This window comes from Nelusetta ayraudi, unplaced genomic scaffold, assembly GCF_046127955.1.
Source record: "Nelusetta ayraudi isolate G7.1 ecotype Tasmania unplaced genomic scaffold, CSIRO-AGI_Nayr_v1 ptg000162l, whole genome shotgun sequence".
In the NCBI taxonomy this organism is placed as follows: Eukaryota; Metazoa; Chordata; class Actinopteri; order Tetraodontiformes; family Monacanthidae; genus Nelusetta; species Nelusetta ayraudi.
In genome coordinates this window covers 80,001-104,000 of record NW_027466212.1, presented here as the reverse complement: position 1 = coordinate 104,000, position 24,000 = coordinate 80,001, and the positions used below count along the sequence as shown (strand labels likewise).

General features: G+C 50.2%; 2 protein-coding genes across 5 annotated transcripts in view; both read left to right on the top strand.

Annotated features, from left to right (window-relative positions):
• Positions 1-20,641, top strand: part of sh2d3ca (SH2 domain containing 3Ca) — a 38,224-nt gene extending 17,583 nt beyond the window's left edge. For 3 of the 4 annotated variants that reach the window (XM_076013929.1, XM_076013932.1, XM_076013931.1), the window contains 12 exons: positions 11,754-11,882; positions 13,675-13,824; positions 14,359-14,639; positions 14,770-14,859; positions 15,423-15,550; positions 16,039-16,402; positions 16,485-16,614; positions 16,730-16,845; positions 16,970-17,141; positions 17,249-17,360; positions 17,595-17,801; positions 18,310-20,641. In XM_076013929.1, the coding sequence (XP_075870044.1) occupies positions 11,754-11,882; positions 13,675-13,824; positions 14,359-14,639; positions 14,770-14,859; positions 15,423-15,550; positions 16,039-16,402; positions 16,485-16,614; positions 16,730-16,845; positions 16,970-17,141; positions 17,249-17,360; positions 17,595-17,801; positions 18,310-18,485 (2,055 nt within the window). In that variant the 3' untranslated portion in view covers positions 18,486-20,641. The remainder of the gene's footprint in view (positions 1-11,753; positions 11,883-13,674; positions 13,825-14,358; positions 14,640-14,769; positions 14,860-15,422; positions 15,551-16,038; positions 16,403-16,484; positions 16,615-16,729; positions 16,846-16,969; positions 17,142-17,248; positions 17,361-17,594; positions 17,802-18,309) is intronic. The other variant, XM_076013930.1, reaches the window with a different exon arrangement.
• Positions 20,642-23,652: 3,011 nt separating this feature from the next.
• Positions 23,653-24,000, top strand: part of urm1 (ubiquitin related modifier 1) — an 8,589-nt gene continuing 8,241 nt past the window's right edge. Inside the window, exon 1 of the mRNA XM_076013937.1 lies at positions 23,653-23,760. Within this exon, the coding sequence (XP_075870052.1) occupies positions 23,726-23,760 (35 nt within the window). The 5' untranslated portion in view covers positions 23,653-23,725. The remainder of the gene's footprint in view (positions 23,761-24,000) is intronic.

Genomic DNA, 24,000 nt, shown 5'->3' with positions numbered 1-24,000 from the left:
CTGATTGGCCGCTGTGCCCTCACACTGGACGGTTTTATCGCCAGCCGCGTGTGTGTGTGTGTATGTGTGTATGTGTGTATGTGTGTATGTGTGTTTGATGTACTCGTGATAACTCTGGACGCCAAACAAAAAAGGGGGTTTGTCTCCTTGTTTGTGACAACAACAAAAAAGCCCCATATTAACATTGATAATGGTGCTGCGCTCTCCCTCATGATGCTCTGAGCTCCATGTCAGGTGACACAAAAAGATTCACAGTCAGAGCTGTGAAATTAAAGCAAAACAACAAAAAAAACAACAGCGTGTTGGAGCCCCGGCGCCGTTTCTTCTCCTCGCTCGCAAAATTCCTGGAAGAAATCCCTGCAGCTCGCCGCCTCGGCCCGAGTCCAAGGCAGAGAGTGACATCATAGTCTAAAGAAAAATATATTAATAAATAAATATTGAGCGTTAAGGGAGGAGTGGGTGGCAGTGAGGGGGAGGAGGGGGGAGGAGGGTGGGGGAGGGAGAGACGGCACAGCACTCTGTAAGCGGGGCCGTCGCACGCTAATTTCCCACGAGCACCTCTGAGAGGGACGTGTCTGGTGTCCCTCCGGGGAGTGTTTACGCTCACACCTTCACACATGTGCACACACAAACACACACACACAAACACACACACACACACACACACACACTTCCCGCAAGTTCTTCTTCTTCTTCCTCTATGTCTCCTATTTTTGTCCGTTGCTTGAAAGCTGCTGCAATGAGGGCAGGTGCGCACGTGCACACACTTGTGGAACGTGTGTGTGTGTGTGTGTGTGTGTGTGTGTGCGCGTGTGCGCGTTTGTGCGCGCTCTTTGGTGTGCATGTGTGCGTGCTCAAACTACCAGCTAGCAGTAAAAAGCTCCATCTGCGTCACCATGACAACAGCCCGGTAACAACAGCGGAGACAACACCCATCCCAACCCCCACTGGATGTGTGTGTGTGTGCGTGCACGTACGTGCGCATGCTTGATTACCTGCATATTTGAGGCATGTGCATTTGAGCGAAATTCCTGTGTGTGCGTGTGTGTGTTTGAGTGTCCATTAGGGAGGGTCCCAGCAGGACCTGCATGTGTCACACACACACACACACACACACACACACACACACACACACACACACACACCTCTCCTCTGAATGAATGGAGCTGGTACCTCAGTGGCAGTGGTGCTCCCCCCCCCACCCTCCTCCTCTTCCTCCTCCTCCTCCTCCTCCTCTTCAGCAGCGAACCAGCAGTCGCTTCGCCGCTCAGCCTCCAGGAAGCGATGACATCATTGCCGGCCAATAGCATCGCAGCTCTAGGGCGTGCTTCTCCCTGACGGTCGCTGTGCTCGCAGCTGACGAGGGAAGGTTGCGCTCTTGCGTGTGTGTGTGTGTGTGTGTGTGCGTGTGTGTGTGTGTGTGCTGCTAATGGGCAGATAACTCTGATTGATATGCATCCGCAGCTCCACCTGCAGGATCAAACCCTCCCTCATTTCCATCTCATCGTGGCGTCGGCTCGTCCTTCGCTTCCCGTCTCTCCCCTCCGTCTTCCTGCTGCTCTGCAACTTTTCCCGTCTTCTCCTGCTACTCTCCCTCCTCTCCTTCCCTTCACTCCTGTCCTCTAAACAGTCCCGGTGTCGTCACCGTCGTCCCCTCCTGCACTGCCTGGTGTGTTTGTGCGTGCAGGGCCGCTCGATAAGTCATCACTCGCGCCGTGACAAGGCAAAAATTTGTGTGCGTGAGTGTGTGTGTGTGTACTGACACAGCAGTGCGCCGGATGTCACTGTGACCGAGCGACTGATAAACTGACTGCTGCTGCTGCTGCTGCTGCGTCTCTCCGTCAGATATGATTGTCGTTGCTGTTGTTAGTCTCCTCTTCTGCGCTCTGTTTACATCTGTTTGTATCCAGGCTGAAAGTGATGAGATGCAGGAGATACATGAATTTGACTTGTTGTTTTTCCGGGGAAGGCTCAGACTGATACTGAGTGTATTTTTTTTTTTCTTCCCCAAAAAGGGGAGGGGCAACTTCAAAGCTGATTGGATGGACACCCTGACGTCTATCGCCTTCTGTCGGTGTGTTAGGGTGACACTAGCTTGTTGTTAGCTGCTGCTCAGCTGCTAACTATAAGTTCAATCCCAAAGCCAGTCGAGTGAAACCAAAACATCAAGAAAAACCTTCAGTGTTGGTCTTTCTTTTTTTGATTGGAGAAATGCCGCCCAGTTCTGATAAAAAAAAAAAAATGCGGCTAGCATCCACGCTAATCCCTTTAGCTGCAGCTTTGTCGGAGTCTACTTCCTCCTCGTTGACCTCTTCTGCCTTCAGAAGTCACTTTGTGGTTTAACAGGTTCGTTAAATCATTCACAAGCAGTTTTGTAAGTGTTTTTTTTTTTTTTAAAGTCATTTCTCAATATGTTTTGTACGATCCAGCTGTCAGCTAGGGAAAGACCTGTTTAAGGAAATAATCTACCTAGCGTAGGTTTTCCTCTTTAGGCTTATGCTAAGCTAAGCTCAGCTGCGCTTCAGATGCACACATCAACAGCCCGCTGCTTTTTTTTGGCTGCAGATCTGATGTCTTACCTCCTGAAACCATCGGCTGCGTCTCAGCCGGAGAAGCTGCCGTCACTTCGCTGATTAATTAATTGGATGCTGCGTCACCATATGCGGGTGTGTGTCTGTGCACGTCTCCATGGTGACGGATGGGGCCTCAGCAGCAGCAGCTGAGGTCACTCTCCCAGTCCGACACCCCGCCGCCCCCCCACTCCATCTCACCTCAAAAAGGAAAGAAAATAATTGCAGCATTCAAATGTTTTCCTTCACCTCTGCAGAGGTCAGCCAACGTTGAAAGAGGCTGTGTTTCTATTTTTTTGCTGTTATTCAGTTGAGGGCCTTGTCTATAGACATACACACACACACACACACACACACAGGCTCACCAACCCCCTACTATGTCCTTCAACTGCCTCCTCTCTCCTTTTTTTTGTCCCTTTCCTTGTTCAATGCGCCGGGTGAAATGCATTGTGGGAATGTGGTTTTCCCGTCACACCTGTCACCGCCGAGATACATGGTGCTTGTATGGATGGTAATGGGTGCCGGCCCTCAGGAAGAAGGATTGTGTGTGTGTGTGTGTGTGTGTGTGTGTGTGTGTGTGTGTGTGTGTGTGTCTCTCTCTCTCTGAGGCCATATATGTTTAAATTAATTCAGCCATTCCCAGACACCGCGCACGTGTGTGTGCGTGTGTGTGTGTGTGTGTGTTAGAAGAGGGAGGTCGGTATTGATGACTCCGCCCACCGTCTCCATCAATCACTGCGGTGACCTTTTGCCCCAAACACCCTGCAAATTAGCCATTAACGGCGACAGCGGCGAGGACGACGGCGAGTTCTTCAGCCCTGCGGGGTGTGTGTGTGTGGGGGGGGGGGGGGCGGCAGGCAATCAAGCTGATGCTGGAAATAATTTATCAACCTGACGTCTTCTGATCACATCAGACATCAGAGGTGTCAAACTCAAACACACAGTGGGGCCAAAATATAAAACTTGGACAAATTTGTAGGGATTTGTAGTATAAGCAGTACATGTGCTGTATAATGCCAGTGGTCCAGCTCTAGCTGTGATTTTGTATTGCCCCACATGCCAAATATATTGACACTGCAGGGCCAAATTTGGCCCGTGGGCCAGAGGTTGAAACCTATACATTAGGGTGAGAAAAAGACACCTAAACAAACAAACAAACAAACAAACAAACAAAACACACCAGCACTGGTTTCTAGGAGTGGCTGATGCTAAGTCAGGTCAAGTCTCTTTGTTTTTCCGCCCAGTTTATTAAAGTGCAGCCTGGGTTGATCGATGAAGAGCGGACAACCCGGCGCTGCAGCTGGAAACACACTCAGGGAAAAGAATCCCACGCTGCGAGGCGGCGCCAGCGCCTTGTTTTAGCGGCGGGAACACAAATGGGTGGCAGAGAGCCGCCGCAGCGCCTCTTGCAGTTTGGTTGCTTTTCCTCGTTGTGCGTCACGATGAAGTGCAAGGCGATGAGACGACACCAAACAGGAATGAAAGTGAATCCGACACCGAGTGACATCGTTTTTCTGCAGCATCGTCCTGCAGCACTTCTGTCTGTCTGTTTTTTTTTTTATTATTATTACTATCCCCCTCCACAGCAGCGGAAGAAGACAATGCTTTTGCTGTTGTTTCGGCACGTGCACACGTGCACACACACACACACACACACACACAAACACACAGGCTGACAGAGCGCAGAGTGGAGAGTGGGACTGATACGATGAGCAGTCTGTAGAGAGAGGAGGAGGAGGAGGAGGTGGGGTAGGAGGAGGTGGAGGAGTGGAAGGAAGGGGAGGAGGAAGGGGAGGAGGAGGAGGAGGAGGACGAGGTGGGGGAGGAGGAGGAGGTGGAGGAGTGGAAGGAAGGGGAGGAGGAAGGGGAGGAGGAGGAGGACGAGGAGGAGGAGGACGAGGTGGGGAAGGAGGAGGAGGAGGAGGTGGAGGAGTGGAAGGAAGGGGAGGAGGAAGGTGAAGAGGAGGAGGAGGAGGAAAGATGGATTGATCAGCTGTTTACGACAGAAATCGTGACCTTTTACTTGCTCTGTGTTTGGTTGCCGCTGTCATATAGGCAGGGAGTGTGTGTGTGTGTGTGTGTGTGTGTGTGTGTGTGTGTGTGTGTGTGTGTGTGTGTGTGTGTGTGCGTGCGTGCGTGCAGTGTCGGCGGCAGGAAGATGACGGACAACAAAAGTGGAGAGGCTGAGATGATGAGTCAGTGTGTGTGTGTGTGTGTGTGTGTGTGTGTGTGGTCTATAAATTGCAGCAGCGAGGTTGAGGTGAAGTGGGAGAGAGAGAGTGTGACATAGAGAGAGAGAGAGAGAGAGAGAGAGACAGAGAAGAGCCTGGATTGTGCGTCGCTGACTGAGCTGTGATCAGTAAACACTGCTGACTGGATCCACCAGGCACCAAGTTAACAACACAACCACCACCAGCCTGTTTGTCCTGAACCAAAGAAAAACCAACCAAGCTGCTCCAAACACTTCAGGAGGGGGGGGGCAGAGTCACCCAGGCACCGCTGCTGCTGCTGCTGCTGCTGCTGCTGGTTTGTCTGCCGGAGCGTCCTGAAGAAAAAGTGACGGATGAATTAATAAACTGTGTCTTTGGCGTCTTCCAACAGCAGCAGCTGCTGCACAAAGTGCTGCTGTGTGCCATCTGTGTGAGTGTGCTCGTGTGTGTGTGTGTGTGTGTGTGTGTGTGTGTGTGTGTGTGTGTGTGTGTGTGTGTGTGTGTGTGTGTGTTGGTTTTAGTCTCTGCAAACTGCAACTTCTTTTCGTGCCGTTTGTTCAGAAGTTGCAAACAAAAAAAAACATTGACAGCCACGTCTGCAGGAAGGAAGCTGCTGATACCTGCTGCCCCCCCGCGCCCCCCTCCTCCTCCGGCCCCCCCACTTCCTCCCCAGTCTCCAGATGTTCTCTGCGGCCGCTGAAACTACCGCAGAACAACTTCAGCAGAGACGGCTCTCTGGTTATTGGCCATTTATTTAGTGGAAAAGCTCAGTTATCAATTCAATGGACTGAATAATACAGAGGGGCATCATGAGGAATTGCACACACACACACACACACACACACACACACACACACACACAGCTGGACGCCACCATAACCGCTCCCAACCAGACATGTTTTCCCCTCCCTCACACCCCAGTGCACATGACAGGGCAGAGCGCATGAGGCGCATTAACCCCCCCCACCCCCACACACACACTCCCTCCACACACATACACACACATATACACAGCAACACACACACACACACACACACACATACGCCTGCATTTGCTCCCCCTGGGGTCCATACCAGCTGGGGCATTGCAGAGTATGGCGTCGCCATGGCAACAGCATCTACAGGCGTGGCATTCTGCTGAGTCCACACTAAAGTGGGACGTGCTCTGCTGGTCCTCCTGAGACACTTTTCTGCGGAACAGCCCTTTAACGTCGGCAACGGAACTGAAAACAAAAAAAGAAGAAAAAAAGACCGAATCCATATGTGGTTGTTTGATTCATGGGCTCAGTGTCATCCCTGATGTTTTTAAACTGCCTTGTTTTGGTTTGATGTACATGCATTAGGTTGCCCCAAAGAAATGAGAACCAAGTGAAAATATGAATATAAAATCATTTCCTCCCGTACCAAAAGTCACCAGTAGGGTGCAGTCAAGAGTGAAACCTTCAGCTCATCCGTCTTTAATGACGCTGTTGTTTGTTTTCTCGTGTGGTGTCGTGATCTTCTGATCTTGGCTTGTTGTTGTTGTTTTTTCCGGCGCATGACATCACCGCACACTTCCAACATCAGAGAGTCCAGGACCTCCACCCCTCCCCCCTACAGTCACACACACACACACACACGCACAGTCACTGCCACTTGACGAGTCATGGGTGTTAATTTCAGATGCGTATCCAATAACTGTGTGTGTGTGTGTGTGTGTGTGTGTGTGTGTGTGTGTGTGTGCGTGCGCGTCATTACCGCCAGGATTAAACAGCTTTAAATCAAATTACGTTTCACGCGAGTGATCTGATTCCAGCCAGAAAAATTGAATCAGTGTAATCTATCCGGGGGGAGAGGTTGGGGGGGCGGTGGGGGCGGGGAGGGGGGATGAGGTCAGCAATAGGCTCCGCCCTCTCGCTGGCGACCTTGTGTGTCAGCCGCCGCCACCGCCCTTTTTGCCTGTGTGTCGATTTAGAGGTGTATCGCAAAACTGTCACGGAAACACGTTTTTTCGCATTTACGCGTCAGCTGACGTGACGTACCGGGTCATGTGACCAGTTCACTTTAAGTGAAAATGGCGTGTTATGATTGGACGGAGGAGGAGACGGAATATTTCTTACAAGTGATGAAAGCGTAAAACACTCAGTGGAAACACCTGCAAATCGCAATTGTACTTGGTCGAAATTTGAAAAATATTGCTTTTATTTTGCAAAAAAACGTTGTGGAAACACAGCTAACGCAATGTTTTCCACCATCGACGCCTGTAATTGGAGGCCGCGCCCAGATCCTGATCCACAACTTCTAGCCGCAGCTGCTCTCACAAAGTGTCCCTGTGTCTTGTCTCCGACATCCGAGTGCTCAGTCACTGTCCGGCCGTTTCCTCTCAGGCTCCGCCCACTCGTTTGTTTGTTTGCTTCTTTGGTATCCTCCTCTCTTCTCTTCTCTTCTCTTCTCTTCTCTTCTCTTCTCTTCTCTTTCCGAGGCAAAGGAGAGGATGAGCACACAACAACAACAACAACAACAACAACAACAACAGCAGCTGTGACAGACTCAGAGAGGATGTCCAGTGCTCCTGGCACCGTCACACACTCACACACAAACACTTGCTCGCCAATGGTCTCTTTCAGCAGAGCGCTGATAGACGCGGCTGTTGATTGGAGGTTGGCGGCGGTGGGGAAGAGATTGTGTGAATGTGAATGAAGGTGGGAGTGAAAGGAGGTCGGCGCTCGAGCCCAGCGACACGCTGGATAACCATCGCGACAACTTCCTCTCTGAACTGCGGCTCTGTTTCCCTCCGCCAGTCTGCTGGTGACGGCGGCGGATACATTATTGATGGCAGCCGGGAGGGGAAGTGGAGGGGTGGTGGGGGGGGGTGCTGTGTGCTGGACGCAGCGCCCCCCGCTGGGCTGAGAGGATGAAGCAGCATCAGGAGCTTTTTTTGGGGGGGGGGGGGTTTACGTCTTTGTCTTTCTGGCATTGTAATATTGAGCAGACTGGAGCGGTGAAGACTGCAGTGCTCTCACTCTCACTGATGACTGCACTCAACTTTTATGAGTTGGGAGAAAGAGAGAAAAGCAAAAGGCCCGGAAACAAGGCGCTCAGGCCTCTGATTGGTGCAGCTCGGATGTCCGCACACGCCTGTGTGCTTCCAACCTTTCCCAGTAGGGGGCGTATCGGCGTGTCACATCCTCCCCACCCCTGCTGTCACTCAAACCCTGGGGGGGAGGGTGTCCGTGATTGACGGCTCGGTCCGCGGAGCTTCTGTAGGTGTGTTTTCCTGAACAGGAGGAGACCAACCTCAGCTGCCTCAGGCTGTGTGTGTGTGTGTGTGTGTGTGTGTGTGTGTGTGTGTGTGTGTGTGTGTGTGTGTGTGTGTTTTTCATTTTGTTTTTTACCTGAGTGAGCTGGACAATGTCATCGTTTTAGAGCATTTTTCCTCCTCGTCAGTCAGCCAGTCAGCCAGTCAGTCAGTCAGTCTGCGTGTGACGTCATGTCACACGCAGACTTTGCCGTGTTACACGCGTGTGATGGACTTTTACAGGCGTGAGAAGTCAGAGTGGCATCAGGACGGAGGGATTAGCGGCGCCTGGAGAGAGGTGATAGAGCGAGAGAAGAGTGTGTGTGTGAGTGTGTGTGTGTGAGTGTGTGTAATTGGAGAGATAGGAGGCCTTTGTGCAGTGATACCCCCCCCTCCTCTCCACTCTACCCTTAAAAAAGAGGAGAGTGAAGAGGAGGGGGGAGAGAGGGGAGATGGAGGGATAGAATTGTTTTTTTTTGAAGCTCTGAACCTCTGACCTGTGTGTGTGTGTGTGTGTGTGTGTGTGTGTGTGTGTGTGTGTGTGTAACCCCAGACCCATCCCCACTGTTGTGGGATGTATCCCGACACCCTGCAGCCTGAATCCATCCACGCTGTCTTCTTCTTCTTCTTCTTCTTCTTCTTCTTCTTCTTCTCCTCTTTCTGTTTTGCCTCTGTGTTGGGTGTTTTTTGTTTGTTTTTGTTTGTTTTTTTGTTTTTTTTCACCCCAGCGGCCCTCAATGTTCCTCCCTGCAGGTTTTAATCCTCCCTGGCCAATTATCTCCAGTTTCACTGCGTCATTCACGCCGTTGTGTCTCTTTTTGCTGTTGAACCTCAAACTGCTCGTCTCCTTCTGCAAGATTTACCAGAGACAATGTAGCCGAGTTTGGCGGCAGTGGCGGCGTTGAGGTCTTTCTCACCTCTGTGAACCCAAAACAACCTTGTTTGCACTTCAACAACAAGAAACAAAGAGTGCAGGAAGCACCAGTCCTAAAAAAAAACAGCCAATAACAAAATTCATCGCTGAGCAAAAACACAACACACACACACACACACACACAGTCTTACACACACAGCAGTGAAAACTAATATATGTATAAATATGTGCATTCATTTCCCCCCCATTATCATCCCTTTCATTTATTTCCCTTTAAAGCTGCTTTTTATGCCTCTCTCCGTCTGATGCTGAGTGATGAAGGTGTCACTTCGAGGGTGGTGGGGGTGGGGGTTGGGTGGATGGTGGGGAGGGTAGATGGTGTCGGTGATGTCATTGAAGCGTAGCGTCTAATTGGCCAACATGGTCGGTTTGTTTGCAATTAAAAGAAAAAATGAAGTCGGGCTGCCTCATCCTCTCCCTCTCTCTCTCTCTCTCTCTCTTTCTCTCACTCGGACCGTCCATTAGCAGCGCCACCCGTGTAGAACACCCCAGCACATATGTGCTCCGCCCACATGGATGAATGCACATCCTGCACCACACACACACACACTCCAATCACGTCTCCCCCTTTCAGCCCCTCCCTCCTCCACCTCCCCAGGGCCAACAAAGTCCTGCATCAGCTGCTCAATTACCTAAACTCTCTCCTCTGCTAATGGGCGACCTGCTTGTCTGTCTGTCTGTCTGTCTGTCTATCCATCCGTCCGTCCGTCCGTCCGTCTGTCTCTCTGTCTGTCTGTCTCGGCAGAGTCCTCGTCCTGCTGCTCGCTGTTCAAACCGGCGGCCGGTCATTAGAATATCAACGTCAGACGTTGGCTGTTGTTGTTGTTGTTGTTGTTGGAGTTCAGCTCATTGGCTCGTGACTTCACTTTTGGCTAAAACCATGAGACCATATGTGAGCCTTGAAAATCTAAACAGGAAGTTGGGAAAAAAAAAAACATCTATTTTATTTTGTCTACAGAGTCATTAGCCACCAGACGGATCTTTTTTTTTTTTAAATGCTGTGTCCTGCTTTTTAATCATATCCATCTGGTAAAGAGCCCACTGAAGGCGCATGGAAACGGGAAGGCGATTATAATAAACTTGGAAGGTGATTGGACGAAACCTCTTGCCTATCACAGCCAAGATCACAGCCAGATTTGTCACCACTGCGTTAATCAGGCAGTTCCAGCTTCTGACTCCCAAGTTTCCCATTTAACAGTTAAGTGCATCAGATGCGTCTTTCTTTGTCCTTCTCTGAATCCTCACATTTTTCCTGCCGTCAGTGCTGTTTCTGCTTTGTGTCCCTCTTGGCCTTCCGTCCTTCCACTGCAGCTCCGTCTGATGTCTCTGCGTTCCGTGAACCGTAGCATAAATAGAGCCCAACTGACATTTCAATTTGCCCCCGTAACCCCTCGTATATTCAAACCACCCACCCACACACACACACGTACACACACACACACACACACACACACACACACACGTACACACACAGTAAGGCTGGTGTCTTTGCTTAGCATCAGTTCAGTGACGGACGCTCCTGGGTCTCAACAGAGAGCAGCAGAAAAAGCAATAACTGCACACTTGACCCCTCTGCTCTATTATTGGCCCCTTCTCCCCTTCACACACACACACACACACACACACACACACACCTCCAATCTAATCTGGGAGGGAGAGGCTCTGCTGTGATATTCTTCCGTCTGCCCCTGAGGACGCAGCAGCAGCAGCAGCAGCAGCAGCAGCAGCAGGCCAGGGAGGAAGTTAATCATTTCATCCGGCAGCGACCTGGAGATGATAAGATCGATTGTTTGGCTCTTGTAAGCGCGCACATATCACACACAGATGCACACAGACACAGAGACACAAAGAAACACACACACAGACACACACATCACAGTCGCCATCCCATCTCTGTCCATTTTTATCGCAGCGACAACTTACCAAAAACTTCATGATTGACAGCGTGGACAAGAGGAAAAGAGCCGGCAAGGAGGGACAGAGACAGGAAGTGGCAGAGCCGATTTTCCTCCTGCTGTTTATCCCTCACTGTGTGTTCTTTTTTTCCCCCTCCGGTTAGAGATTGTGTGTCTTTTTCTGTTGCGTGATTTTATTTTATGTTTTCTTTCCACAACCTAAAACAAATATTGCCCCAGAGAATCAAACACTCCATCTCTTCTTTATTTATTTGTACTTACTTCCCCCCCTATCAGAGTTGGACGGTGTATTGAACCAATATTGACGGCTGCTCGTCACCATTATCTAAAGCACACATGTGCGCGCGCGCACACACACACAGCCACTAAGAGGGGGGAGGTGGCAGAAGGAGGAAATTTAAAACGTTCAGCCTGGTTTGTTCTTTCTGTATTTTGGACGCCTGCAGGGCTGAAAGTTCTCAGGCGCAGTGCAGCTTTAAATTCATATCATATTTAATTCAGCACATAAATTTGTAGCGCTCCATCTTTCTCCCGGATATGTTTCAAACTCCAGCCTCGCTCTGATCGTTTGTGCAAACGGCGACTGGAAATCTGATCGCTGAGGTCCCTGTGATTTCGTGTGTGTCTATATGCGTGCGTGTGTGCGTGTGTGTGTGTTTGTTTTTGTATTTTTGACACTTTCAAAACTCTCCTTCCATTGTTTGTGTGGGCCTGAGCTCACTTACTGCAGCGCCACCCTGTGGTCTGGCCTCCGTATTGCAGCAGGAAAAAAAAAATTCAGTGTCAGAAAAACGTCTGCGGCCTCCGGTGCAGACGACCTCTGGTGACCTTGTGCTTTGTCTCCAGTTCTCCAAGGAGAAGTACCTGCTGGAGTCGCCTCCCGAGAAGCTGCGCAAGGAGCTGGAGGAGGAGCTGAGACTGAGCGCCGCAGACATCAGGAGCCATGGCTGGTACCATGGACACATACCCAGAGAGGTGAGCCCACCACCGCAGTGCATGATGGGTAAACTTGTTCTCTCCGCTCTCTCTTTTTTTCTGGAAAAGATTTTTTTTTTTTGTCTGTTCGTTTGTTTGGCTGCGGTTCCGACATCCTGCTACATCCAAGCACAAATCTGAATGACTTAGGGGCCGTTTACACTGAGATGGGTTTTTTTTTGAAACTGCACATTTTCGGAAAAAAACAGTTTACACGAAGCCGTGTTCCGAAGAAATTCCCGTCTACACGGATACGCTGTAAACGACTGAAAACGATGTAGTGCCTATGCCAGGCCTGGTGTGGCGCCGCAAGTTTACTCCCTAAATACGGAAGAAGAAGAAGAAGAAGAAGAAGAAGAAGAAGAAGAAGAAAACTCGTTGCTCTCTAAAAAATATTAGCACTAGCATTAGCAAAAAGGAAGATCTCTCATGAGAAAACGTCTTGGATAAACGACGGAGTTGAACTGAGAAGGAAATCACACTTGATGCTGAAGTTGCGCCGTGTTTGTGTTGTTTGTTTTATTAAAATAAATAAATAAATAAAATACAGTATATGCCTTGAAATACCAGAGTTTAATAAGACTGTACAGAGGTTAGCAGGCCTGACTAACGCACAGTTTCAACGCTTAACACACACGCGCGCTTACACAGTTTTCTGAACAGTCGGGGCTGCTTCAGCATTCAGACACGCTGGAGGGCGACAGCTCTGCCAAAACAGGCAGCTGCACGTGTGTCTGATGTGCACGCTTCACAGCTGGCAGCGGAGACACACAAACTCACACTGACACATACACACGCTCAGCGGCTGCACATGTGGAGGGTCCTTGTTGCCGCTAAACGCAGCCTCTGTAGCCTGATCCGCTTCGGCTCAACTTCCTCCTGTAAACGGCGACATTCAAATCAGCCATCTGTGAAGCTCCTCCCCCCTCCGCTGGGTGACATTTACATAAAATATTCATGCACTCATGCGTTTGCCCCCCGTGTAAACCCGGGGAAAACCCTCAGCCAGCCCCATTTAGCCTTTAGCGTCTTCTTCTTAATCCCATTTACTTCACACATCTGCTAGGTTTTTAGAAATTTACACATGAACTTGTTTATTTTCCCAGTGCAGACAATTAATTAGGGATTTGTTGGTCCAACATTCGGACCTATATTTTTTTTTTGTTTTTACGACTGTTTTTATCAGAACGGTCATTTTTTCACCTGTTTTAAGTTGTGTAAATGCTGCCCCCTGCTGGTGGGTGACCCTCGTTTCCCTCCGTCTGTGTGGCCGCAGCTGGTTATCCTACTCTAATTAATTGAAAACCTCCATCAGCAGGTTTTGTTTTGCTAGGTGCTGGTTGACGGCTCACTTCCTATTTTAGACTGATGGTAGAGCTGGATGTCGGCTGTTGTGTGTGCCTTCAGGGACACGCACAGCCCGAGGCTTCTTGTCCATCAACGTACTATTCCAACAACAACGACAACAGCAAAATCTTTGTTTCCTCCATTCAGTCCTGAATGACACCGACCGAGTGCGGCTGAAGGGGATTTAAATAATCCCTAAAAATAAAATACATTTTCATCCAACTTCCAGAGTGACGGATATATTTGTAGCTTGTTGTTATTTATTTTTCCCCAGATGTGTCCTGAGGCTCTGTGAGAAATAATCACCGCTCTCCATATTTAATTATGCTGCAGTCAATAGCGTCAGGCAGCAAATACTTACACCTGCGTCTCAGTGAGTCGAGTCACAGCTCAGTGTGACTCAATAACTCACTGACCACCGTCCACCCTCTGCCCTCCCATCCAGGTATCGGAGACTCTGGTTCTGCGGAACGGAGACTTCCTGGTCCGAGACTCTCTGGCCAACGCCGGGGACTTCGTGCTGACGTGTCGCTGGGACAACGAGCCGCTGCACTTCAAGATCGGAAAAGTCCTGGTCAAGTCCAACGAGACAAAGGTGCGAATCTCCTGGAGAGAGAGAGGAGGGGAGGGGAGGGGTGGGGGGGATTTCCGCCTGCCGCTTTATTTTTTAATTCCGTCCTCTGTCATCCACTCGCCCCTCTGGTCTGATTTTTTAATTTTGTACGAGCCACTTGTTCACCGATTCAGTCAGACACACTGATGCCTTCAGGGCTCCGGCAGCTGTCTCACATCTCATCTCATGAAGCTGCTCCGAGATGAGAGGCACGGCTGGCTAACGCTCTGTTCCAACGAGCCGGTGCATCTATCTGTCTTGGCTTTGTATTCCGTGGAAACACACACAAAACATCTTTACTTTCCCAATCTTTACTGTTGTTTTCATTCAATGATTCAGTTCAGAGTTGTGCCATATCAAGAACATGCCTGCGGGTGACTCATCTGGTCCTTAGGGGTCCTTTCACCAGACTGCTCGAAAGAATTTGAGTTTTATTTCTTCAGTGAGGATAGAAGCAGGATCTCCTCCGGCCTCCGGCTCCACCTAACTGCTAACTGGTCGTCTCCGCTCCCTCAGGTGCAGTACGTGCTGGAGTCGGACAGCTTCGACTCGGTCCAGGAGATGGTGCGCTACTACGTGGGCCAGCGTAAGGCCGTCTCGCCGTCTGGCGGCGGCGTGCACATCTACTGTCCGGTCAGCCGCACACTGCCGCTGCGCTACCTGGAGGCCACCTTCGCCCTGGCCGGCGGCAAGCAGGGCCCCGCCCACTCGCCCTCCAGCCAGAGGGGGGCGTACATCAAGAGGCGGAGCGTCACCATGATGGACGGGCTGACGACGGAGAAGATCATCCCCCACAGGTGAGCAGCCAGGGAGGGGTGAGAGGGGGAGGGGTGGGTGGGTGTGGGGGGGGCGTGGCCAAACCAGAACCACCCGTTCTGATGTTTCCTTCTGCCGTTGATTCATTCTGGACTTTGTGTCGTGAATCAGTGACTCAGAGAGTCCCAGCCCAGTTCAGACGCCGCTGGCCGCACCAGAACCCGATCCACAGCCGGAACAAGAACCTGTGCCCAACTGCAGGTTGTGTGTGTGTGCGTGTGGGTGTGTGCGCGCGCACGTGTGTGTGCGCGCGCACGTGTGTGTGGTGTGTTGTGCACTCTCCCTCCCGCCACCCTCCTGTAGGCTCCTCCACTCACAGACACCGCAGCACTTCCTGTCTGCCTCCGTCACCTTCCTCACCGGGTCACTCGGCCAAACCAAGCCTCCTCGTCTCTTGTCTCAGTGTCACACTGTCGCCCCCTTCTGACAGAACCGCCGCTACTGCAGCAACCGCACTAATCTTCGTGTAGCTTCAGCTCACCCGGCAACGGCCTCCTTCACCTCCTCTTCTTTCTTCTCTTCCTCTTTCTCCTCCTCCTCTTTCTCCTCCTCCTCCTTTTCCTCCTCCTCTTTCTCCTGCTCTTTTTTCTCCGATTTCTCCTGTTCTTTCTCCTCCACCTCCTTTTCTTACTTCTTCTCCTCCTCCTCCTTCACCTCCTCTCCCTCCACCCTATCCTCCTCGTCGTTCCCTCCTCCTCCTCGCCCTCTCTCGCTCACGCCACTGAAACTCTCCTTTCTCCTTCTCATCCCTGTCGCCTCTGCAGCCCGTCGACCATCCACCACCACAAGGACGCCATGAGGAACTGCGCCATGAGCATGGACCAGATCCAGGAGTACCGCTGCCCGCTGTCGCCAGTGGGGGAGGCGCCGCTGTCCCCGGCCTACACCGCCAGTGAGTGGCGTGCACACACACACACACACACACACACACACAAACACACACACAATAAGCTTCCATCCTGCTGGCTTTTCATGGTTGATTGACAGATGAGGAAGAGTAATTGCACACACCCACACACACACACACACACACTCACACATTTGCTGTTTGATTTATGGCAACAACATTGTTGCCATGGTAACAACGTCTTTTGTTGTCTTCCTCTACATTTTATCGCAATTCTGATCATTCAGAAACACCTCCCGACGAATCTCACATTGTTATTCTGTTTCTGAAATGTCTTTAAAATTCAAAAGGTTTCATATTTTGACGCTTCATCCAGTGCACATTTAGCCGCCCGTAGCCACATTTGAAAGGTTTGCCGAAGTTTAGGCGTTTCCACGACCAGCTTTTTATTGCGATATCTAGGTTTTGCGCAATTCTGGGGGTAATGGAAAGCTTTCCCTGCAACACAGACTCACAGTCTGACTCTCCTCCAGTCAGCAGACAGAGAGCCCACTCCGGTGGGCGGGCCCTGGCTGTGGTCCCGCCCTCGCCTGTGATGCGGCGCTCCAGCGACCCCCAGCTCAGCCCCACCGCCACCGTCGCCGCCGCCAACCCACCGCCGCACGCCTCGCACTCACCCCACCCCTCGCCCGCCCACCAATCGCGTCCGTCGGAGACGGCGGGCAGCTACTGCGAGCTGCGGCCGAGCCCCAACCTGCCGCCCAAACCGCCCGCCAAGAGCTACGTGGAGCGGCTCCGGGTGGAGGAGGCGGGGAGGACGGGCGGCGTCCGGGTGGAGGGGGAGGGGACCTTCAGCGCCCCCCAGGTGGAGACGGCATCCTCCTTCAGGCCATCCAGGTAGGTGCACCACTTGGAACCGTTACGCCCCCTAGTGGGCCCGGACCCTTCGCCTCTCAGACTCCTGTTTGTCTGTCCGCAGGTTCGAGTCGAGCCTCCTGCCGGCGGAGAACAAACCTCTGGAGATGTCGGTGCTGAAGAGGGTGAAGGAGCTGCTGGCCGAGGCCGACGCCCGGGCGGCGGCCAGGCACATCACGCTGGTGGACTGCACGGTAGCTACACAACACCACGCAACAACATGACACAACTGTTGGAGCCATTTTGTATTTTGTTTTCCTTTATGTCAAGTCATCACATTCATGACCGCTGCTGGTGCTGTTTTTGTAGGTGGCCAGAATATTAGGCGTTACCTCAGAGATGCAAAAGATGATGGGCGTGTCCTCAGGGCTGGAGCTGCTGACTCTCCCACACGGTCACCAGCTGAGGCTGGACCTGCTGGAGAGGTAGCGAGGCTCTGATTGGTCTTCCACTACCTCCACCACCCCCAATCATTATCCTCTTCTCATCAGTCGACCCTTCCCCCTCCCCCGTGATGTTGCGCTAAAAGAAATTCATCTTGTCCCTCAGGTTCTACACCATGTCCATCATGGTGGCCGTGGACCTGCTGGGCTGCACCGGCAGCACCGAGGAGCGGGCGGCGCTGCTCCACAAGACCATCCAGCTGGCGGCGGAGCTGAAGAGCAGCCTGGGCAACATGTTTGGCTTCGCGGCCGTGATGAGAGCTCTGGAGCTGCCGCAGGTGAGACCCAACCCCCTCAAATCCCCGTCAACATCGGCACAAATCGCCTTGAATCAGCTGCTTGAATCAGTGATGGTATTTTTTTTTGCATGGTCTCGTGACTGCAGATCTCCCGGCTGGAGCAGACGTGGGTGACGTTACGGCAGAGACACACAGAGGGCGCCATTTTATACGAGAAGAAACTTAAACCTTTCCTGAAGAATCTGAACGATGGGAAAGGTGAGATCCTCTGAGTGTCTGTGTATGTGTGTGTGTGTCAATAAATCATCTGCAGGAAAAAAGTCAGCCACTAGGGGGCAAACTAGGTAATGTCACCCTTCTAGTGTAACAACATCCAAAATAATCGAGCATTAATATTTCCATCACCGCAAGAAATGTCTGTCTTTTGCTTTTCTTTTCTTTGGAATCCATGCCGCTGACCTTTAACCCCTCCCCCGTACCCCCCACTCCCAGAGTCCAGCCCCCTGTCCAGCACGTCCGTCCCCCACATCATCCCCATCCTGTCTCTGCTGGAGCGGGGCATGGCCCTCGGCGAGACCCTGGAGCCCTGGGAGAGCGCCGAGGTCGGGGTGGACGTGGTCATGCACCACCTAGAGGCGGCGCGCAGCATTGCACACCACGGCGGCATGTTCAGGAGCAATGCCGAGACCAAACTGCAGGGTGAGTTGGACCTCGACGTGGAATCTACTACAGGTGTTCTACTTACACACAAATCCTTGAGGAGATTGAAAAAAACGGCAAAAAGGTTCATTTTCATTTGGTGCTCTGCCGTTAGCGACGACCCGTTAGTTCACCGCGATGAAACGTTTGTGTGCGTGACGGCCGAGTTATTGATCCCTGATTCCCCCCCGACGGCTTTCACTTGGAGGCGATTAGGCCTTATTGAGCTGCCAGTCGAAGGCCATCGACTCCTCACGTCTCACCGTGTTTCCTGTTGTACTGTACGCGACCACTGACCCGCCTGACCTCATCCCGCTAGCGCTAACATGCTAGCTTTGTAGCAGTTTGTCTCTACATATTTATATCTCTACATACCCTGGTATTTTTTCAAGCTGTAATCTGTATTTCCATGATGCAGTTGGAGTGTTTTCCTGCTAACCCTCCTCTTCCTCCTCCTCCTCCGCCCCTTCTTCTTCTCCTTCCTCTGCTTCTCCTCTGCCTCCTCCAGGACTCCAGGAGCGAGCCGAAATACACCAGATCTTCCAGACGGAGTTCCAGATGCGCCTGCTGTGGGGCAGCCGCGGCTCCGAGGGCAGCCAATCGGAGCGTTACGACAAGTTTGACAAGGTCCTCACCGCCCTGTCGCACAAGCTGGAGCCTCCCGTGCGCCACAGTGAGCTATAGCGCCGGCGCAGCCGCCACCAAGCCTGCAGCGACACATGCAATCGCAAAGGACACGGACGTCTGCACATCTGCAGAAAAGAAATCTTTTTTTTTGTTGTTTTTTTTTCGTTTGAAGAAAAGGACCCAGCTTGACCACTAGGATGGGTGAGAGTGCAAGAAGAGGCAGCTAACTGAGCATGTGCCACACAGAGAGAAGAGGCGGAGCTTCCACCTGCACCACCTGTCGGAATCACTTCTTCTTCTTCTTCTTCTTTTTCTTCGCTGAAAATGTTTCCGCTGCGGAAGGGGCGGGGCAAGAGGACGCACTTCCTGTTCCAGTTCAGTGGCTGCAGCCTTCAGCGGAATCAGGTCCTGGACAGCGCTGACTTCCTTGAGACGGTGTCCCGCAATGCATTCTGAGATTCGTACAAACATGGCGGAGCCATTTTCTTGCAATCTTCAAATTTAGGATCAAGAATGTGGCGTTTGGTTCACTGAAGGATTCTGCAAACTGGGGCAACTGTGTCGCTCTAGATTAAAAAAGACAACGAAAACAAGGCTGCAGCCCCTGAAGTGGATCACAGCAGCTGATGACGGGTGAACCAGGTGACCGGTCACATGACTGTGATGTTTCCTGAGGGCTGAGAAACCAACACACAGCTTCACCATCACCACCACCATCACCACCTGCACTCTGTGGCAGGAACCAGTGACTCCCACAACTCATATTTAACTGTGTTGTGTGCGAGGACGAGTGAGCGCGCGTTTACATTCCTTCATTTTGTTGTACGTCTCTTTGTTTCTTTTAAATTATTCGGTTTTGTTTTAAGTTTAACTTTATTTTTTGGCCAAGGCAGGACTTCAGTCGCTTCCCTCTGAGGTTCTCTGAAGTTCTCTGAGGAACAGGAGCTCATTGTGGGTGTCGTCTGTTCAGACAAGCTCATCAAGAATATATGGAGCGTTCCCGCCGAAAACCGCTAAAAAATGGATCAGCCTTCCATTAATAAACGCATCGGGAAAACAAAGCTGCAACTCATTCAAAGAGGCTTTCACACAGTTTTGGATTCTGTACAGACATGAAAACTCTGTGTCTGTGCAGGCAGCTCCAAAAACAAAAAAAATGAATAAATAATTGAGACAGAAAGATTTTAGAATGAATCCTCTTCAAAAGCGGAGCGAAACAGTGTTTCACTGTGCATGTAAACATCGACGCACACTGGTACCACGTCAATCCATCCACCTGCTTCTAATACGGTCGGCCGCGTGCGGCTGTGAATGTGTCGTCAGAATGTCGCTGGGGGGGGATCAACGGCGGCAATCGCAAAATGTCTCTGGTGTCTTCTTCACCTGGAAACGACTCAAACTTAGTTGGGTCGAGCAGAGAGAGGAAACATCATCGCTTTTACATCTGGATCCCCCCACCCACCGCACCTCCCTGCTGTGTGTCTGAGAGGGCTGCAGCCGACTCTCAGAGCTATGCAATAACCCCAGCCGAGGCCTGAGACCCCATCAGATATCAACAGACACGTTTCACCTGCACCATCCAGTCTGATTACAAGACACAATCGACAACAATCAACAAGGTTTTTTTTTAAAAGAGAAAAAAAAACGAGTTCCTTGCCGGAACTGCTCGGGTTCAGGTCAACTGAGGTTGTGCAGAGGAGAGCTGAGAGCCATGTGTCACTTCCCACTGTGGTCCAGCAGGGGGCGACGTTGAGACTGCAAAAAAAGTAATAAATGACCGAAGGAATCGTTAATTGTAACGTAAAGGGAATACAAACAAATACATGACCTGGGATGTTGCGTGTGCGCGTGTGCGTGTGTGTGTGTGTGTGTGTGTGTTGAGATCAATTTTTGCGTCACTATCAGCAGATATGAAATCTACAGGTTTAGTTTTGATATCTGAGGGCGCAGTGAACATGATGAGGATGATGTAATATGTTTTTTTTTATTATTATTACTAATAATATTATTATTTTCATTTGCCTTCTGTTCTGGATGCTGTACAGGAAATGCACTGGTCGCGTGTGATTTCTTTTTTCTTTTATAGCAGGGCTGAATGAGATAAAATGGAGAAGCAAAAAGAAGAACTTCTGTGGACTGAACTCTGTTGTTTTTTTTATGTACTGTACATAGCAACCCACTTTTTTCAAATAAAATAATTTGCTCGTGTTGAAGATGTTTTTTCTTTGTCTTTGACTCAAACAAGGCATCCAAGCTTTGAAAGGGTTTCAAATGTTTCCAACAACTACTAAGTGTGTTTAAATTTTAAAGTCAGAGGGAAATATAATTTTTAGTAAGGACTTTTAGAAAAAAATAAAGTGAGCGGCAAATTCTAAAGTTGAAATCTTCTGTTTGTTAACCACCAAAAAACGACAAGTGAAAAAAATACGTTGTGGAATATTAGAAATTACCCGCTGGTAATTTCTAATATTTATTTGTACAATTTATTTATACAATGTTTATTTATGTTGTATAATACAACATAAATAAAGTCATATTAGAACTGATCGTCTAAACCCGAACAAAAGAAGCCGCTGTAGTACACCAAAGCGGCCAGTAGGAAGCAGCATCCTCCACCTAAAACTGCAGAAATCTTCCTTCCTGCTCACAGCGCGGGATCCGTAGAGGCTCCACAAGGGGGCGATGGTGCACAGCTAATGTCAACCCCACCTCCCGCCACCTCTAAACTGCAGCTACTTGCCTCAGATGGAGGTTGAAAAAAAAAGAAAAAAGAATGTGGCTTTTATGTATGTTGAAATTTAAAGGGCTTCTACGTGATATTCTAGATCAGGGGTCTCAAACCTAAATACACAGTGGGCCATAATTTAAAACTTGGACAAAGTCATGGAGCCAATATTGATATTTATTGAAAAAATGTTCCTCTGGATAGAACAGTGAACCTTTTTATACAAACCCAAAATGAATGTCCTGTCCTGATTGAGGTGCCAAAATACCAGTAGAGCATTCTGGGATTTGTAGTATGAGCAGTATGTGTGGCGTATAACACCAGTGGGCCAGCGCTAGCAGTGACTTTGTTTTGCCTCGCGGACCAAATATAATTAGACTGCAGGGCAAATACAGCCCGCTGACACCTATGTACAAGAGATATCAAATAAAGCTTTGCACGAGTGGTAACATGAAAAAAACAACAACAACAACAACTGAATTTAAACAGCAGAACAGGAAGTCACCCCCTCTTCACTTCCCCTGCTCACAATGGAGGAGAGAAGCATGGCTGGCTGAGGCTCTTTGTCTCCCCCTGCCATACAGTTCCATAGGCGGAACATGTTATGGATGTAATCGCTAAGAGGATTCTCTCTGCGTGCTATCATGCTACATGTTAATTTCAACTCTTTATCTTTCCCCATTGGAAGCGAGGGGTGGGATCTCCTGGCGCTCGCCATGCAGCCAAACAGCCAACCAACCAACCAACCAACCGTCGTCAATTCAACCTCTAATCCCCCCCTCCCCTCATCCCCTAAACACACCCCACCTCACCCGTCCCCCGCTCCTTTTTACATCTAATCCATTGTGTGGGTCATTGTCATCTGATCATGTGTGACCCCAGCTGCGTTATAGCCGAGGCCTCAGAGCGCGCCGTCAACTTTTGCCGTCCGTCGGACGCGTACAAGCAGCGCGAGACTGAGACGTTCGGTCCAGTGTCTTACTGGATGACGACTCCAGAAATGTTCAGACGCCCTGGTTAAAATGTCAGGGTCATTGGGCTGAGAGAGGCAAAGATCAAGTTCTGGGTTAAAAAAATAAAGATGATAAAAATGCACACAAAAACAGATGAAATCACACTTTTCTAGGTATTATAATTTTAAAAAAAAAATCTTATTGTAAGCCAGGATTCTGTTTAACATCTTCCAAGCTTTGAAGAAAAGATTACTTCAAATACAAGTCTTGATATAAACCAGCAGCTGCAAAATAAATTATAATCTCATTAGATGTGAATTTTCTTTTTCGTGAGGGAGAAAAGCAACTTGAAGTTTGATGTGAGCGCCGTGAGGGTCACTCGTTCAAAAAAAAAAAAAAAGAAAATAAGGAGGCTCTATGTGAACCTCAAGCGAGCTTAGCAAATGTGAGGTGACACCCTCCTCCTCGGAGGCCGGCGGTCCCGGCGGCGCTCGGCGTGCCCCCCCTCTGTGCTCGCCGCAGGACGGTTGTTGTTGGGCGGCGGCAGAAGGCCTGCAGCGAACGCGAGGAGGCCCGCATCACGTCTTCATTACCCGGCAATATTTCCTGCTGCTGCCATGTGGGGACCCCTCTCGTTTTCATTTTTCAAACCCCCCCCCCTCTTCTCTCCCTCCTCCCGACGCCTACGTCCTGCTCGCCCACGCCCTTACCCTCCTCCCTCCTCCCCGCTGGCCCCTGGTTGCTCCGTCTACGTGCCCCGCCACTGGCTCCTCATTAACACATGAATGTGGACAGGGGGGGAACGGCCCCGCTGAAGGCTTGGACGCCAACAGAAGGCAGCAGGATTTGCAATTCAAACCTGCTGACCGACCCTCCACCCCGACTCCCCGCCGACACACCCACCAGCGCCCACGCCACACCCCCCTCCCAGGACTCCCCCACCAACCCCGTCATCAGCAATGATTGAAGACGTATGTATATGGACGGAGAGACGCACATGACGCGCAGATGTGAACTCACACGCTTCCACGCTGACAAAATCCCCCCCCCCCCTTCCTCTGATAAGGTGATCTTCAAATATTCAAAAGATTTTATTTGTCACGTGTCAAGTCACGTGGCAGTGAAATGTTGGTGTGACAAAACCAGAGGTGATTGTGCATGAAAGCAATAAAGACAGTGTAAAAAAAGAAGAAGAGAGAATTCAAAAAAGTGGCAGTTAAATATAATGATATCATGTAATGACAGGATGTGAGGGGGAGGAAGCCAAATGTTTGAAGGTAAAGTGTCATCTTAGCCTTTAAGAGCAATATGTTTTTGTCAGAGATGAATATTAAATGTTGCTTGTGAACATCTGAAAACAAAATGGGGAGGGGGACTGCACAAAGAAGCTGTAGATGTCATTTAAAGATTGGAATTGGAATTGCAGAAAAATAAGAAAACAATTATGAAATTATATAATATAATATATAAAATAAAGTAGCAATTTGTCTATCAGAAAAATAAAAAAATAAAAAACAAAAAACAAGAAAAAAAAAGTAAGAAAAAAAAAAAACCTACTGACGACGTCACTTCCGTCTGTCGCTGCTTGACGCTCACTACTTCCTGGTCGTGCCAGCAACATGGCTGCGCCCGTAGCGATTCACTTGGAGTTTGGGTGAGTTTTTTCAAACCTGCTTCCGGATGTCAGGCTCGCGTGTGTGGGTCGTCTGCCTGCGGCCAAGTTCAGCCACTGAACGGCGCTCAACAGCAGCGACATTTCTATCGATTCTACCTCCTGCTGTGTAAATGACGCCTGCACCCGGTGGCGCAGTTAGCCTCGGAAGCTAGTTTGGAGTTTGTTTACCAGGCAGCGAGTCAGCAGCGTGTTTGTGCGTGTGTTTTTTTGTGTGCGTCT